The 18,695-nt window shown below is 39.7% G+C and overlaps 1 protein-coding gene across 2 annotated transcripts; it reads left to right on the forward strand.

Moving 5' to 3' along the window:
- Window positions 1-30: 30 nt before the first annotated feature.
- dennd2c (DENN/MADD domain containing 2C) lies at window positions 31-18,374 on the forward strand. Of its 2 annotated transcripts, none has more exons than XM_063464870.1 (19): window positions 31-336; window positions 3,128-4,216; window positions 6,102-6,214; window positions 6,753-6,832; window positions 7,010-7,162; window positions 8,095-8,173; window positions 8,414-8,461; window positions 8,964-9,148; window positions 9,575-9,684; window positions 10,330-10,399; window positions 11,537-11,614; window positions 12,016-12,156; window positions 13,134-13,282; window positions 14,796-14,973; window positions 15,193-15,234; window positions 15,896-16,004; window positions 16,406-16,648; window positions 17,473-17,559; window positions 17,635-18,374. In XM_063464870.1, exons 2-19 carry the CDS (start codon window positions 3,333-3,335, stop codon window positions 17,664-17,666), a joined length of 2,781 nt encoding a protein of 926 aa, XP_063320940.1. In that variant the 5' UTR covers window positions 31-336; window positions 3,128-3,332; the 3' UTR covers window positions 17,667-18,374. The 2 variants fall into 2 exon arrangements, with proteins under 2 accessions (XP_063320940.1, XP_063320941.1); XM_063464871.1 differs by having other exon boundaries at window positions 8,417-8,461.
- Window positions 18,375-18,695: the final 321 nt, after the last annotated feature.

The raw sequence follows: 18,695 nt of genomic DNA on the forward strand, positions 1-18,695 counted from the left end.
GACTTGACGCTAATTGTCCAAAGACGGAGGGCGAGGAGTGTTCTGCTTTAGCAGCTTTTCTCTCCTCTGTGGCCACTTTCTTTGTGGTTGTTGTTCATGCTGTGTTTAGATATTAGTATAAGCGGTACGTTTTTATACCTCATAAAGTTTTCTTGCTCATAAGTTAAGTTTACCAGTCTGTAGGCTGCTTCTTTTGAACAACGGTAGCATTTTTTTTAACGTTATTGAGACCTTTCCAGATTGAACGATGAGACCGAGCGCACTCGGATTTTATATGCGGTTTTTATTTTATCGTCGGGAAAACGAGGAAAGAACATGATTCCTGCTTATACTTTGGTAAGTAGTATGGAATCTATCACATCTACCCATCTTTGTCTTGTGTCTTTACACTTACTTCACAGCTTATATATCACTTTCTCTAAGAAAACCCTAGCTGAAATGTTCAAGGAGCTCTGTTTCTGCATTCAGTGATATCGTTAGCTAATAGCTGGCCGTAAAATTTGTAGCTCTCCCACACTTCTCCAATCCTTGAGCTTTCTTCATATGGTGACAAGTCAGCACCAAACGCCACTGAAACTATGGCAAGTTTAATCTGACAGTATTATGTATAGCTATTATCACGTTTTAATGTAAGTATCAGTACTTTTTCTGGTTCAGTAAGTCCCTTTCTTCAACTCGGCATGCATCCAGTAAATTATTTTTATTATTTTTCTTCTTTTCGTTTATTACACTGTACGATTTCACTGGTGACTAAAACGTTATTCCTGTATTGCTGTTCCAGCGGTTTAACAGGTTTCACCATAACGAGTCCGTTAAGTTTCCAAGTTTCAGTTCTTTGCAAGGGCGGGGTGACATTTTTTATTATTTATTTATTTTTACAGTTTGTTTTTTTTTTTTTAAAACATGAGCCTAGTTTCCTTTCACTCAGTCCGCATGCATTCCAGCTAATCTCCAGTTTATCTCTGTTTATCTGGACATAGTAACTATTCATAACAGAAAATATGGAGGCAATTCAGGTCACAGAGCTCCCAAAGGTCTCTGTCCTTTAAGGCTGTAAAATGCTCTATGAAAATCATTTGTCTGTTTTGCCAAATATATAGGAAAATCAACTTGGTTAATTGATAACTGTCAAGACAAAGCCTCTTCGATATTCATGTGCCACTCAAGGTGTTATCACTGTGGTATTGTGAAGTAATGATGTTTAGATTGTTTATCTGCCTCAGTCTGTGTTTATGATAGGATTTGGACTGTTTCGGCACAGCTAGCAGCAACAACTTGACACAAAACACCTCATGAAAGCTGTTTGTCTGTCACTCCCTCTCTGGAGATGTGGAAATGAATGCCTCTGTGCCCCGCTGACTGCTGAAGGATCAGTCGTTTTAAGGCACTTTATCTTGCTCTGTCCTTTTATGTTGGCGTAAAGCAAACCTGCATTTTTCTTTTATTATACTCCCGACTGCCACTGCTGGTGATAAACTACAGTTGTACAATACCTCACCTCCAACATGTCATGTCATGCCACACGTCTCTGCAGGGCGTGTTGTGGCGGTTTTGAAGCTGCAATTAGGTTTAATTTAGTTGCCAACTGATGACTGGGTTCTCCAAGCTTTGTGTATCCCCTGTCTAGTTTCTACATGGATGACTCAGTGAGTTTCACTAAAATAATGTTGGGATGCCACTCTGTAAAGCTGAATGCCTTATTAAAATGTTCATTTTGACTTTCCCTCTGGCTTTGCTACACAACAATGTACAGTTCACTGCTTCGGGAGTAATATTTGATTTTAACTGAATACCATGGAAAAGAGGGAAGCTCCCATTTTGATATGTTTCACAGTGTTACTGTAAGTGGCCAGTGGCTGATATATTTCTGGATTTATTGTATTTCCAAGTCAATGTTTGAATATAGATGATCTAAACATAGCTCAAACCAGTGGTTGGGTGCAAATCTTTCTGCACCATAATTATGGACACTGCTGATCCTTCTTCCTGCAGCTCAGGAAACGCAACTCATGTCTTCCTGTACTACATACCGCACACAGACGAATAAGTGCAAGTGGGTCAGTTCGGGAGCTGCATTGTCATTGCATGGTCTGGCTATGATGGAGCAGCATTCCACTACAAACATACGTTTGATTTGGGTCAAACGCACAAAGGCGTCATTTGCAAGACTGAGTGACTGTCCGACTGTCTGTAGCTGAATCTATTTACTGACCCTCCTCCTCTCCATCTGCAGGAATGCAGCTCATAGTCATCATGAACTATGCTGTGGAATTTTACCATGTCTCCCCTTCTTGATCCTCATGTGCGACGTGTCCAAATAGTTTGGTTCCAGCGAAGCAGGAGCAAGAGCCTTCAGCAACCATGTTGATGCCGGGTCAGGAGATATAAATCAGACTGAGTGCATTGCAAAACAATCGCAGACATCAAATCTGTGCATGTTTGACAACATGTGATTTTTAGTTTAAAGTGCATATAGTAAAGGCCTCAGTTATTTAGAATATGTTGTCTTATATCTTTTTATTTTTTGTGTCTGATAAATAGTTAAACCACATGAGGAACGCCTAATCCAGAGCTCAACCACGTGTGGATAGGTGGAGTTAAAATGCTCCCCATCATCAATTGTCGTTGGCTCTTTATGCAAGAAATGAGATTCATGTGTTTTTCCGTGTCTCAAACGCTTCATGAAATCGCATAGACGGTCTTCCCCCATACCATTTGAAGACAGCCTTTCAAATGAGGTGCATTTGATTTGCTGTACTAGAGGTGTTTTTGTATTTGACCAGCTATAAGGAGGCCTAGGAAGAAGGCATCACAGAAATCTCCTAGGCCTAGAAGAAGTTTTTTTTTTTGGGGGGGGGGTCACTGCACACATACATAGTAGTGTATGTGTCACTGTCTTTACTTTTTTTCTCTTTTTTTACTAGGTTTATTTTCAGAAACCAGCATTCACATGAGTATGCTCTTGCTGACCTCCCTTTCATTGCCTTCACCTTTGGATGCATGCTGTTTCAGAGGAAAGATTTCCCTTGGGGTTTTGTGTTTCTCTGATCCTACAGTGTGCACTGTGCTCTTTGGATGTGATTTAATTGTACTGATGAGTAATTTTAGTCTGTCACCTTCTTTTTAGGTTGTTTTATAAAATGAGACAAGAGGAAAACGATCCTCTGCCACCACACAACGACATGAAGACAGAACGGAACCAACAATAAACTTTGTGGCTCTTTTGATTTTGATGACAGTTTATGGATAATTAACAATAAGTAGATTCTGTCTGTTGTGGGGAAATACTTGATACATTTACCTATGGAGGACTCGCGATGAGCTGACACAATATGCTGGCTCTAAGAGCGGAGCAGGCCAGACGTGGGGTCGGTGAGGTTGTGCTGCAGAATGAGGCTCCCACAGCCAAGCAAGGACGGCCACCATTGAGGATACCTTCTCACAAGCAAGTCATTAACATCAAAGAGAAGATCTCCCAGTGGGAAGGTCGCAGTCAGCATGGCCATGATACTGGAGTGAAAGTACATCCTCTGACTGTATCTCGGACTCTGTCTGGAGATCTCCTAGGCAATGGTTGTCCAAACGAGAGCTGGAGAGGCGGTCTTCATGCAAAAGCCGACGTCTCAAAAAGAAATAACTCGGAATTTGATTTTCAGGAATCCCCAGCACAGGCTGGACACAGTGTGGGTGGCAGGAAGTCAGAACCGGTGCGTAGTGGTTCCAGTGAATTATTAGCCACGTTGCCAGGAAATAAAACATTTTCAACGCAAATACTTGCATCTCCCAAAGTGGAGGCTACAGATAAACGAATCATTACTGCCAACGGTGACCAAAAAATGGGTCGTATCTTGGATGCTGAAGTAGTTTCTAAACCTCTACCTCTGTCAACTGATGATCCAGAAGACAACATGCCTGCTGGTAACTTCTACACTTCCCGGGGTTTCTGGCGGAAGCTTGAGGGAAACAGACTGCTCTGGGAGAAAGGCAGAGGATCATCAGGTGAAGCTAATCCCCCTCCCAAACCTCAGCGGACATTCCAGTATCGGGGAACCAAGAACAGTAACAACACAGGGTACATGGTACAATGGGACAGAGGGTCCTCTCATAACAATCACTCCAACACGAGAACCAGGAGGGTAGCTCAACCACCCAACTTCCCACCTCCTCCGTGTCCAGTTGGAAAGAGTGAAGGACTTTCAAGACATAAAAAGAACAGGTCAGTAAGTGCACAAAAAGAAAAGCACAAATAATCAGAGAGTACTTGTTAAAAGTAAAGTGGAATGGAACTGTTGCAGCACTTTCTTTGATATGAACCATAGTAGAAAGGTTTACCGAACAGTTACAGTATATTTAGAGCAGTTTTGGGGTGGGGAGGGTACTGTCAGAGTCTGATTGCTGGCTGGGGTCCTGGTGTGATGTCACATGATATCTGGCAGCATTGTCGTCTATTGTCTAGAAATGGCCTAGTTCCTGAGCAGCCATGGGTCCAGGGTCATCTTCATCGGGCACACACACAGTCCCTCTTTCATTATTTTTAAGGCCAAGTAAAACAAGACTAAACTGTGTCACATGCTTATATTATCTGTAGTCCTGTGAAAACCATTGCTTTTGACACATAAAAAGCAAACATTTAATCCTTTTTAATACGGTACATACAGACAAAGATGGTAAAGAAAAAGAGTGATCAATGGTTTCAACAAAATATAAAAAAAAATAATTGATAGATTTTACTTCTCTGCAGATAAAGCAAGTACACCCTTTGACCCTAGAAACTAATATACCTTGCTGACAATTTGTTATCATGTAAAATACCTGAAGTTGCGTGTGGGTTATCCTGCGTGCACAATATTTCAGTGTTATTCAAATCTGACTTGGCCATTCCACCTGAAGCTGGTGAAATCTGTGCTGTCCTTCTGACAGTAGAAGTACGCACTTTGACGCCAGCATTTGAAATGGTTACAATATCAGTCAACACTTTGGATGTGCTTACTTTTGACTGGTGCTGTACCTGCAGATCCTGTAATAGAATTTTTGTTTCTGATGACCTTTTATTGCATCAAAGGCTCTACTGGCTGAATTTCCTGGATTGGCCAGTCATAGAAAACTGGCAGATGTTTATAATACATGCAGTGTAAAATATTAATAATAGACTTGGGCATTTTGAAGACTTTAAAGAGGTTTTTAGACAGTGTATAATGGTAAAATATACTTGAGTATAAAAGAGAACTTGATACTTGGACCATATGTCGTTTTTTAAAAAGGTTCTAATTATTGGCTTCTAATCTGGATCCATTAATTCTAATTTCATACATTTGACAGTATAATGAATAATGGGGTATATTTCCTACTCTATAGTTGAAATATAAAGATACAAATATAGGTAGGTGTAGGTGTTATTGATTGCAGTGCCTTCATCATTAGGTACCCTTTCAAAGAGGACGAAAGTTTGCTTGTCCAATAGATTAAAAAGTTTGAATGGTTATTTTTTTCACATGTAGGTAGAGAAAGTCTGTTTCCCCTCTGCCAGAGCACAGGACAGGATGTGCATGGACCTTTGTTTTTCATAAACTGTAAAACAGAGTTTCACAAACTACTAATTGTGCAATATTGTTGTTGTTATGTATTGTAGGCAGTGTAATCAACCTTTTTAGTTTATGCCAGTAGCTCGATTCGGAGTCTTCCTGTCATGTCTGCACACAGATAGCACAGGGCTTCTTGTTTACCATCTTCAGAGGAAGCTTTCATTTATGCTTGTACATTATGAAGTGTCTGCACCTGGCCAGGTATTTTATCACATGAACTTTAGTAACATCGCAGTTTCTGCACTCAGCCACACTGGCCATTTCCATATTTCTGTACTGCCTGTGACACAGAAAAACTGTTACCATATTGCAACTTCTCTATCATGTGCTCAGTCATTTCCTTCCATGATGATTATTCTCTCTCTCCCTGCGCTATCTCCTTGTTTTGCTGGGTTTCATATCAACAAGGCATTTTGTTGTCGGGCAATGGCTAAACATACAACAATAGAGTGAACAGTATAATGATTATCTTTAGGTCAACAGCCTTTCTCACTGCCATCACTTCTCTCCCTGTCACAGGAAGTCCTTTGAGTATGAGGATGCATCACGCCTGACGGCAGAGCAAGGCCCTCGGGCAGATGATGCCCTTTACCATGCCTACTCTGATGACAATATTTACGAGGACATCGTCTGTAAGTCCTACTCCCAATGTGGAGCTGATTTTGAATGAACTTCCAGAGCTTCTGATTTATCTGGCTGTTAGCACAAAAGACAAAGACAGGAAATCATAAAGACTCCTGGGTACCTGTCACTGGGTTGATGTAAATTTCAGTATTCTCAGTTAGGATTTGGCTTATTGTCGTATGGCAGCTCATCTGATGATGTTTCCTTTTCCTGATTGCCCACAGATTTCCTACAGTTACTGGAATTATTCCTTATGTTCACGATGGAAAAACATGCCATGACTAGTGGGATCAGACATAACACCTATTCACAATATGTGGCGTCTGTAAATGTGGCCTAGCTGTTTGATACAAGTGTATAATAATGGCTTTTGCATTGCAATGTCACAAATTCAGTATTTCACAGCACTTGGCAGATAGGTGCTACCATGCATTTTAAACAATTTGTTGTAGTTTCAGTGAATTTAGGCTGTCTCAGTTGCTTCTATGTCTTGAAGACGTCCAGGCATGCTGTCTAATCCTTCCCATCACTCTACCTTACCCTCAGGTGATGTGACCAGAGATAACCCCTATGAGGATGTCAAGCTATCTCCAATGTGTATCCCTATTGCAAGGCCTCTCCCAAAGGTAATGGATAATATTCCATGTATGTCCTGCTTTAATAGTACAGGAGTATTTTTATTAGTTATGCATCAATGTAACAAATGTGTCAACCTGAGAAACAAAGGAAGAAGGAATTATTGTAGTTTGATACCAAGTAATTATCTGAAACTGAGCATTAACTTGGCACTTCTTTTGTTCCAGTTGCCTTCTAAACCCCAAACGTTGAACAGCTATGCTAGTAAAGTGGACAGGAAGGTGTTCCAAGCTATGTCCAAATCTTCAACCATTGCAGACACTCCCAAACCAGCTGCACCACGGCGTGGAAGCACTCAAAAAATACACAGGATGCCCCAGGTACATTTGCACATACAATTGAATTTCATACTATGGCTGGCTGACAGCATTTTTGGTGCCCATTTGCATGTGACCTATGACTGACAGAGTGGCAGTGAATGATGATTCATGTTTTACGTAGAACAGAAAAGGAGGCGGTTACTTGTTGAACAGGAAGAAGCTGATGCTGAAAGTAATAGATAGTGTTGGAGCAGTATGTGTAAACACTTTGTGTAAATTCAGACAGAAGAGAAATACGGACATCTAACCCATGGCTGTGGCAAGGTTTTGGACAGGGACAGACTTTACTGACAAGGTAAAGGGGGAAAAAAGCGTTTCTTTAAATATATTTGTAGGCCTAAAAAACCCAATGTGACCCAAGTACCGTGAGTTTGAGCTAGTTTGAAAAAGTCCGTCATGTTGATTTTTCGATGGCTTTTAGGAAGAGACCATTGTGTAACTTTTAAATAGTGTAAAATGAATATCTGAAACTGCAGTAATAATCAAATATTGAGTGAGTTGAGTATTCTTAAATATTTTAGACAAACCGCTTTAGGGAACTCTTTGAATATATTAAAAATACACTTTTAAATCTTGACAATAACACAGTTATTATGTATTGTTCTGTTTCAAAACAGTGCTGTTATTGTTAGTTAGGCATGTTACTCGTCATTGCCATACGAGTTTGTTTCCTCAACTGGCAGCGCTTCTTTTAAAAACAAAGTTTAAGCTTCCTGCATGTGTTTTCACTATCAACTGTTCAACTATGTTCTTTTAGGAAGAACAACAAGGGTATGGGTTTTAAAAAAAGAAGAAAAAAATGCTGAAAATCTGTAATATAATTATGTACTTAGTAGCTGTTAGTGGCTGTATATCATAATTCCCTGTAATCAGGATTCTGCAATGGCTCTAAAATTATGGGGCTGACAAGCACCTGTGCTTCTACTACATAGTATGTCAACAAAATCGAGACTATCTTTGATGACAAGCGAGGGAGGAAGAGAGTGAAGAACCAAGGAGTCACCGTGCGAGGTGAGACACAAACACATAGTCGCAGATCCACATGTCACCCACATCAACACATCAAGATTAAGTTGAGCCTCTTGGTGGAAATACCCATCTTTTGATGATACACATAAGGGCAGTCGCAGTCGGCAATGAAATGAAATTATGAAACAAAGACTTGCTGTCTGCATCTGATTATGGCCTGTCAAGTTTTCCCCATTCCTCTGCTTCTCACTAATCTATCCCTCCTCCTCCAATTTATATAAGCAGAGGAGACCAGCGGGACTGAGAGCGACCCTGAGGACGGCACCAAAGGTATAACGAACACACAGAATCTGTCACTTTATGCTAATTCTGGGTAAAGTTTACAGGTAGATAACTTTATATGGAGTAAATAGTATTAGTTCCTAAAAATGAAAGTATAAATCCAGTGCTACGGTAAAAGGAGAAGATAAAAACATCATAAGGAGCTCAACTAACATTTAAAGGATAAGTCATTCATTAGAAAGATGGATCTAAAACAGCTTGTTTCAGATAGTGAATGAAATAAGAAGTTGAACCAAGGCTCATGGTAAGATAAAAAGGATTCTTTATTTAGTGTGAATCATGCAAAGCTGCAGTAGAGTCGAAGAATAAAAAGCAGAGTTAGAAATTAGCATGATAGGTCATCATTGAGCAACCTTAAAGTAGTCAGTGTTATAGCTACAGTTTTACATTATATAGACATTAAGAAGACCTTTTATTGCTTCTCTGTGCTGGCTGGGATTTTTCCCAGGATAAACATGACTGTATTGTGTCACTGTGTGGTGTCGAACAGGCTCCAGGAGATCAGTTTACATCCAGTCTACATTGAAACGTCGGCCAGGCTACCGCACCCTGGAGAGAGACCTGATCCAGATGCAGCAGCAGCAGCTTTTCCAGATCTTTGTGGTGGTGTCACTAAGAAAAAGCTCCCAAGAAAACACCTACTCCCCTGAAATTACACAACAGTTCCCCAAAATGGTTAGCAGTCTGCACAACTCTGCTTTGTTCATATTGCATGAATTGATGTCATTTGTGACAATTTCACGGCTAAATTGTAATCTTGTTTGGTGATATTAAGGGATTCTCATTGTACATAACAAAAAATCCTTTTGAGAATTTGTATACAGGGAATTTCCCAGGCTGATATAAGGCTTCTTAGAAGGACTCTTTTGATGTGTTTTTCCAGATTTGGGTATATATTTGCATTTTCTCCCTGAAATATGAAAGAAATGATCTCTTTAGGTGCATTCGACCACATACTTGAGGCTATGCATGTTTGTTGATTTTTTTATTTTTTATTATTATTATTTTTTTTTTTTTTTAAATGATGACACAATTAAATAATCTTATTGGATCTCTGGAAATCGACTGGCCTGTACTAGCCTGGAGTTTTTCCTCTTTCAGTTTGAGAAGTCGTCCCGGCTTTCCAAAGAAGCTGAGGATCAGCTGAAGGTGATCCCAAGGTTCTGCTTCCCTGATTCTCAGGACTGGAAACCTTCTGCACAGATGCCTAGGTCAGCTTAAACACAACAACAATGTTTTAACACCATGCCTGATGTATGCTGCGTCACAGCAAAGCTAAGCCAGTGATGTAATGGTAACATGAGACTGTATTATTTCTTCATCTTCCTTTCATTTTCTTTGTGGTGGAGTCCTTTTGTTGACTTTGTATTGTTCAGCGTTCTTATTTATGCCATGTTTATTACCCCATTTCCTCTTTTTCTATTAATTTCTCCAGCTATTAGTTGTAACCCATAAATCACTGTTGCAATCACTTAAATTCCCCACAGGGATGATTAAAGTTTTGTCTGATCTAATTAAATCGGAGTGCTAAGGGGAATTGGGTATGCATTTTGTCTATGTGCGGTTCATTGTTGTAATGAGGGTTATGCTCAGAACTTGCACTCCCTTCCTGCCTCTAAAATATGTATCTGTGCCAATACAAACTACCGGACGACAAATATGTACATGTACATCTTTTCTGTTCTGTCTGTCTTTATTTAGTGTAGTGTTTTTCCTGTTTAATTAATTATATTGAAATGATTCCATAATGAAATCATTCATATCAAGCCAGCTCTTTTCCCCACCAATTTTTATACAAGGAGCATCATGGTTAAATTACCTCGGATAAATAGCATTATCTGTGTTTGCGTTGACAGCGAGACGTTTTCCTTTGTCCTGACTGGAGAAGATGGCAGCCGCTGGTTTTGTTACTGCCGTAAGATCCTGGTGAGTATTTATGTGTTTTCATTTGTGTTTTAATCACTGACTCAAATGTTCGTGTGTGTGTGTGTGTGTGTGTGTGTGTGTGTCATGATATGGCAGCCTGCCCTGTGCTTACTCAACATCTCTTAGGAGATGTGAGTCACAGACCATAAACCACTTCTGTATTAATGACAGAGAGCAAGAAGAATTTCATCATGTTCCCTTTTCCTTAGCCTGAGAAGGGTTCAGTTTTGTATGTTGAAATTATGACAAGTGTTGTGCTTTTCTTTTGCTTTTTTTTTTTTTTTTTTTTTTACTGCTATTGCGGTTGTCTTGTTAAGATGTCTGCGTTAAACTTTGTTGTTGGGTAGTACAGACAGATCTAGGCCACATCTAATGTGGAGAGTTTTATATTTTGTTTTCCTCAACTCGCACAACTTAGAGGGCCCTTTTCAGTTTGCTGTTTCTCCAGACGCTGCTTCAGATACTGTGTCATTAACATCTATTTCAATTTCACTTCATTAACCTGCAGGTTATTTTCTTGATTAATCCAGTAATTGTGTTTGTAACATGGCGGAAACCATTGCAAAGTGTCTGCTGTAAATCCCCAAAGCATAAAACTCATGCTCAGATTACTTGTGGCGCCCGGCTTTCCTGCACTTAGAAATCTTCAATTTGCAGTTAGAGAATAGCTTCATATGACTGCTTTTCATAACAACAAAACGGTCCAGTCACGATTACAAAGAATCTCAATAGGATTTAATCCAAGTTACACCAAGTGATCACTTCATGGGTCTGCACCCAAATTATGCTCCAGCTTGCTTTTGTCATTTTTATGGCCTATATTCTGTGGACTGTGATGGATCCTGATCCAGATGAGCTTTATGTCATTGATATTCTACTTAAATTTTATTGTCCAAGCACAGTTTTTTGCGGATTTTTCAGTTTTTTTTATAGTTTCAACATTGGATGTTACATCTAATGAAGAGGACATGGGGAAAAAACTGATTGCCACTATGAAAAACATGGATAGAGACTTTATGACTTTTAGGATTTTCTACTCCTGCCTTTTTAGAGAGTGAGAGAGATATGCTGTGTTTACTGGTGTTGTAATGACATCCCTGTTTCTTCCTTTTTAACATTTGAAACTGTCTCTTTAAGCCCAGTGGAAAGGGGAAGAGACTTCCTGAGGTGCACTGTATTGTCAGCAAGCTGGGCTGTTTCAATCTTTTTGCAAAGGTAAAGACACAACGCATGTGCACACATATTTCTGCTGATAGAACTTTTTACTGCGAGATGAAAAGAGCTGGATCGACTAAAGTTTAGTGCTAATCCCCTGAAGATTGTGAAACCCGCTGCCTTAAAACTGCATGTTTAAAGATAGGATAAGGGTGCACTAGAAGATAATCCTGAGGAGTCATTGGGTGTGGGGTTCTTTCCCAAAAGGAAATCGTATGCATGTAACTGTGTCTCATCCATCCTTCAGCTGGCCTGAGGGAAATTAACAACCAGCAGTGTGCTCTGAAGGAAAACCCCATCTGCATGCAAAGCTATATCTGGCTTCTGTTTTATTGTCAAGACTTTATTCAAAAGTAGTTTCTTCCAGAGTTAAAATGATTCATCTGGCTTTGTCTGACCAGATTCTGGAAGAGGTGGAGAGGCGCAGAGAAATATCTCCGGCTCTCGTGTACCCTTTTATGCGTACTGTGATGGAAGCTCCTTTTCCAGCCCCTGGACGCACAGTTACCGTTAAGAGCTTCCTCCCAGGCGCTGGGAGTGAGGTAAGCCTGAAACCAAAAGAGGAAATGTTAATTAGTAGTTTTGTTCCTTCTAGCCACTCCCTTCTGCAAACTCAGAATGACTCAAAATTTTAGGGTATTTGTGAAAACAATAGGGCTCAGCCATGCTGGAACATCTATGTGTGTTTTTAAACACTGACAGCAAACTGTTTGATCACTTCTGTTTTACAGAGTCAAAATATGCAAAGTAATGATCCTTTTCAGTAAAACTCAGGAAGTGTGGCAAAGTCAAAGCCTTACATTTGGAAGTCCTAGATTTAAAACTTATATCTAAAGTCCCCATCTATCATTTGACCATTGACCTCTTAAAATTCAAGAGCTCAGCATCATATTCAGTTCATTTCAACACCGTTTTACTTATATAGCAAAATCACAACAGTTGCCTCAATGTGCTCAAGGTGAAGATCCTACAATAATGGAGAAAAACCCCCAATAATCATATTACCCCCTGTGAGCAAGCACTTGGAAACAGTGGGAAGAATAAAAACTCCCTTTTAACAGGAAGAAACCTCAAGCAGAACGTGGCTCAGGGAGGGGCGGCCATCTGCCCTGACCAGTTGGGGATGAGGGGAGAGAGTCAGGACAAAAAACACACTTATCTCCCCAGGTGCTTTTTATGTTTTTGTTTGGCATACCCACATGGAAAAACTTGTATCGGAGGAATAACAAGGCTGAAATGCACGTATCAGATTTCATTCTTTAAAAAAAGAAAAACAACCTCTAGTTTCTGGAATTGTGTTTATTCGACATGTGGCTAGAACAGAACAAAACCCCTGGCTCTAATCATTCATAAGTCTCCGGTGATCTGGCAGATAGTTAAAAGATCGAACAACATGAACATGGATATCCAGCATCCTAAAAGGCTTAGTTTTGCATAAACGCTTCAGCCATTCAGACACACCGTCAACAACTACAAGTTATATTTAGCCTGACTGAGTGTGCTCTCATTGCTTTGCAAGGAACTGACTTTATGCCGACCTGTGGACTCCAGACTGGAGCATGTGGACTTTGACAGTCTGCTGGAATGTCTCAGTGTCGCAAAACTCCTGCAGGTTTTCGCCTCCCTTCTGCTCGAGAGGAGGGTCATCTTTGTCGCTGACAAACTCAGGTATGATGTAGTAGCATGCATCTCACAGCAGGACCAGTCAGGCATTGATGGCTATAATATAGCAATATAGTGGGTAATTCGCTCCACCATGATATATGCCTTTGTAAGTTTGCATTGTTACGTCAAACTTCTAACAGTTCCTGTTAAAGCTGAGCGCCTGTTTCAAAAGTTGTGAGAACATTAGGTGATACAGGATGTAACACAGATTTCTGTCCAACATTGGTTTGGCCTTTGTTCAGACCAAGTAGTTCATATGCTGCCCGGATCATGCATGATCCACTCTAGTTTGTTTGACTAGTGTGATCAATCTCACTGTGCTCAGGCTGACGTGGAGGCTCCTTTTAACATCATTTGTATCCTTGTAGGATAACTAAAAATTGCTACATACACAAAACTGCTCAAAACAAGTCACACTGAATACAATTTTGAGCTGCTCAATTGTGAGGAAAGACAAAGAATGCTCAGATGCTACATTTAGAGAGCAGAGTGGGATATTAGGGAGCAAAAGAGACAAACTCGAAACTAATCAGGCCTGGAACTTCAAGCATATGACTGGTATGTGTACAACCTTAATGCAGAGTTATATACCAATACCCGAGCAATGCTGCACCAATGTGTTTCTCTGATCCAGTTACCATAACTCAACTTTACTCTGGCTAAATAACCAAATAGTAATATAGAAATGCTAACACTGGGTATAAATAACACATTGCACATGGTGAAATTAACTGTGTTTTACATCATTTAAGTAAACATCTGTGAGCTGCTTGTTACACTGAGCTTAAAAAATAGAGACTGCCACATTAGAGAAAGTGACACAGTCTAAAATCAATTAAGAAAAATCAAAAGATCACATAGACTAAATTACTAATTAAAAGTTTCTAATAGCATGGCAAGCAATTACTGCTCTGTTAAGTGCTCTAAAAGTGACTGATGGTAATTAGAAAGTTATTAAATGTAGATGGTAAGTAAATGTCCATGAGAAATTTTTTTAATTTTTTTTCCAAGTAGCTTTATTTGAAATTTGGCTTTTTGCTAAGATCAGCTGAAAATGTGGGGGGAAATTAGCGATTCACCTTTTAAAGGTTGAATATCTTAGTGTGGCTACAGAACAGCCATGCTTTGAAAAAAAAAAAGGCTCTTTGGCAAAACCATGATGAGAAAATGTTAGCTGTAGAAGTTGAGCAACCAGGTGAAAGCGGAGGAGGATTTTCACAGCACGCATGCAACTTTCTGTAAAGGGACAAGGAGTGTCAGCAGGAGTAGCAGTGACTGCTGAACTAAGAGGATTAACATAGATCAGTTGCGTTTTGAGAGAATCCTTTGATACTTACGGTGTTTTGCTGAAAGCTCTTACAGTTTATTGTGAATGTTTGGTGGAAAAATAATACATGTGGCCATCCTCTATCTTTAGGGAGTCATGATTGATATCTCAGTGTCATGTGATCTGTGTGGGAACTGCATGAATAGTGTTTTGTTAAACCTCATCTCTCATCTAATCTCTTCACTGCAGTGTGCTGTCACGCTGTGGCCACGCAGCCTTGGCGCTGCTCTACCCGTTTACTTGGCAGCACACCTTCGTGCCCGTGTTACCAGCCAGCATGCTGGACATCAGCTGTTCCCCCACCCCATTCCTCATTGGGGTGCTGGCACCCTGCCTGCCACAGGTGCTGGAGCTTCCCATTGAAGAGGTCTGTAAAAATAATTTTGAAATAATTAGAGGTTTAAAAAGACAGTCCTGCCTGTGTAATGGTTTATTGGCTGTATATTCACTCCACGCATGCTGTTGCTTCCACTGTGCAGCAGCACACTGTAACTCAGACTCACTGGACCTTTATTTAACTTTTATTACACAATTGTCAAGTCTTACAGTTAGTAACTGTCAATTCTTCTTCTTGCTCTCTTCCCAGGTGCTCATAGTGGATCTGTGTGCAAACAAGTTTGTCATTCAGGTGTGTACACACAATGTATAATGGGAATGATAGGTGTGGTCTCAGTCAGAAAGATGGCTTTGCCTACACTTGTCCCTCGGTGGCATGCTGAATATTTTGAGAGTGACAAATTATATGGGATGTAAGCCCAGAACATAGTCCTGTCACAATCAAAACATTAAGGCTGATTCAGTGCTGCAATTTTGTCAGTTAACAGTAAGTCTTTTCAGTCACTGATAGACTTTTGTGTGGCTGTGCTCATTATATTAGTATACACATAATGAGTCATTCTAGAAACATCCCTCCATTCAGTTTGAATTTATGAATAAAGGGCTAAAAAATCTTTGACTTACACAGTGTGGGCTGGAGGCATTCTGCTCCTTTGGCCTGTTGCATTCTTGCACATTAAACAGAAAATGGCTACATTTCTCAGTACAGAGCGCCTTTAAAGTTTAACACTGGGTCTTGGGTTTTAAATCTAGTGTATAAAAAACAATGTGATCAAAGCACCAAATATAATTATTTAGTTTGTCACAGCAAAAATTGAAAACACGAGTGACATTTGATGTTTTTATATTGAGGCTACTATAGATATTAACTATGAGACAATATGACGGATTAAATGCGTGCTTAGAAACTGCATCTTGTGACTGCTGTTGACCCTCCTTGTGATGTGTGTCAGCTGGGCGATGAGGACTGCATTCTGCCCAGTAAACTCCAGGCGGCGTTGCAGCAGATCCTGGAGGAGAGGGAAGATATTCTGAGAGAAGAAAATGGAAACGCGTGTGGAGGTTGGTGGAACAGACGTGAAGAACACAAGATTTATCTACAAAACAGTCTCGCTATCACAAGATGAAGTTCCATTTTTAAAGTGACGATGAGAAGAATATTTGCTGGCATCAGTTTTCATCATAACACTATCAGCGTGTCCTTTTGTTCAGCCAGCTAAATCTGGCTGTGCAGAAATGAGCTGCAAATGTCAGCAGCACAGCAGGGCAAAACTACTGCAGATCAATGCACATTCTGTTTTCTGCTCATTAGTTTCAGTTGTGTGATTACAAATCTATAACCAGATCTGTGTTGATGACCCCCTTGTTGTTGTTCTTTTTTTTCATGTAATCATAGGCTTTTAGCATTTCGTTAAGTACTAACCTTACTGCTGTGCTAACATTTTCCTTATTTAATCATTCAGACCAGCAAACTGATTTGAGCTCCTTGATGTCGGAGGCGTTTGTGCGATTGTTCGTGGAGCTAGTGGGACACTATCCTCTCCACATGGTTGAGTCCCCCAATGGCAACAAGGAGCTCCAGCGGGACAGTTTCCGCAAATCTCATCCCTCTCGGGGAGTCCGGCAGTTCCTGCAGCTCTTCATGGACACTCAGATGTTTGCCGGTTTCATTCAGGACAAGGAGCTGCGCAAGGGAGGAGGAAGAGGTCATTTTTTTAGATGTTATGTTTTTTTCTGTTTGGGAATATTTTGTTTCCAGGCACTGTTAGAGTTCTGAAAAAAATAGGTAAAACTAAATCATGAGGCAGCGGGAGACACTCATGCCAGCTGGAACTGTGCTCGATTTAGATTTCATTGCTTCAGAGGCTGACTTTACCTTTTAACATAATAACTGCAGAGCTGTGCCAATAAACAGCAAAATACAAAAGCAAAACAGAAATTTAGAATTCATCCAGCTTCACAGTGAAACGTAGCCAGCGTTGTACATCTTGGTGGGACAGATGAATGTGAAGAATATAAAGCATCATCCTGCAAGATGTTGCATAAAAGTTGAAATAAACAAGTCAGATGTTTCCACATAACCGGTAAATGGATAAATAGCAGTGTTGAATCATATTAAAGCAGACATATGCATTAAATTAAATGAGTCACAACAAGCGAGCCTAAAACTGAGTGAAAACAATTTTCCCTGCATGCAAGCACTAGGGGCTGGGCGTATAAACGGACAAAAAGTATGCATGAGCCTTTTCCCACTCAATGCTATTTATAAAGATGTGCAGACCACACACATAAATTCAAACAGTGCATACGCACGTTTGATACGGTCTAAGTGAAAAATAAGGTGAGACAAACTTTGATCCTGCATGTAAAAGAGACCATGAGTATGTAGATCTTTATCAGTGTGATGGGAATAATGCACTTTTCTACTGTTTCCACATTTTTTTACATCTGGTCTGTGCGTAATGAGCTGTAGCATATGAAGACTGTCTAATCCTTTTTTTCTGCTACTGTCTTTCCATTTTTCCCACAGGTCTCTTTGAAACCAGAGTGGCTGAGTATCTGGATTCATGCCCTGAGCCTGAGCCAAGTGGTGTGAACAAATTTCTTAAAGGACTGGGTAAGTGTCACTCCATTAAATGTTCATTTTAAAAGGTTAGTGTTCATCACTTAATTGTTCCTCTTCTGCTTTTAGGAAACAAGATGAAGCTCCTGCAAATTAAATGAAAAAAAGGCCGACATCTCTGTAAAAGCAAGACTTTGTGATTTAAAAACAGAACTCTTGTTGCTCCTGGTCTGAGAAATTACCGTGCCTGTGAAAGAGTCTTCTGATAGAGGGTGAAAGGGACAAAGAAGACTTGATGTGGAGGAGCAGACTCATGTTATAACCATGAACTCAAGTTTGAGACCAGTGCATTTCTTACTGGGAGAAAACTGGAAAAGTGCGTGTGGGATATGGTTTTGTTTTTTAAATTTTACAAATTCTTTTGAGGACCTTAGAATCAACCGTTGTATCTTTGAGCGTGTGGTTATAACCACTATGTCCATTTACACAGAAACCTGTTTACTTGGAACTCTACTAACATTTGAATCCATCAATCTTACATTTCAATCAAGTACTTTACATTTTAATTTGTGTGCATGGATCCAGCCTGGTGGGTCTTTTGTATCTTATACTTGCGCGTGTAAATAACATTGTCATTGTTGCATTCCTGTCACTTTGATGTTGTCTGTGTTGTTTCTTCAGTTTGGGCTTAATATCTCTAAGAGAACGTTTCCATTTTTCTAGGTTCAAACTCAGTCCGATCAATTGGTCGTTATACGTTTTTTTTTTATTCTTGGTTTTTATTCTGTTTACTGGAATTGTAAATATTTTTTGACATTTTGCACATGTTCAGAACAAGTGTACAGTATTTGGAATATTTTTGTATTAAAGCATGACTTATCATACTTTTTAAATATAAGCTTCCAAGACTGTTTAATTCTCAGTTGTTTATTATACACAAACCTTTGGGTTCTACCTTAACCCTCTATAACGGACCAATTTTAAGCCATTATTTATTTATTTATTTTATCTTAACATAGGTTGTCTGCTTCAAAATGTGAGTATAGTGAGATTATTTTTAGTTCATGTAGGTTATTCAGAAAGATCAGGAAGGGGAAAAAAGCAGGGTGTGATTGGTTGATATAAAATAACAAAATGCCCTGTTTATACAGGAAAAGACTATTTACATATGGAAATTGTAATTCTAGTAT

The sequence above is a fragment of the Pelmatolapia mariae genome, linkage group LG20, assembly GCF_036321145.2.
Source record: "Pelmatolapia mariae isolate MD_Pm_ZW linkage group LG20, Pm_UMD_F_2, whole genome shotgun sequence".
Lineage (NCBI taxonomy): Eukaryota > Metazoa > Chordata > Actinopteri > Cichliformes > Cichlidae > Pelmatolapia > Pelmatolapia mariae.

Excerpts from the sequence above, each read along its gene's own strand:
- dennd2c (XM_063464870.1), top strand. The coding sequence starts at position 3,333 with ATGCTGGCTCTAAGAGCGGAGCAGGCCAGACGTGGGGTCGGTGAGGTT. Across the intron at positions 13,283-14,795 it reads TTTGTCGCTGACAAACTCAG|TGTGCTGTCACGCTGTGGCC; the intron begins GTATGATGTAGT and ends TCTTCACTGCAG. Across the intron at positions 17,560-17,634 it reads CAAATTTCTTAAAGGACTGG|GAAACAAGATGAAGCTCCTG; the intron begins GTAAGTGTCACT and ends TTCTGCTTTTAG.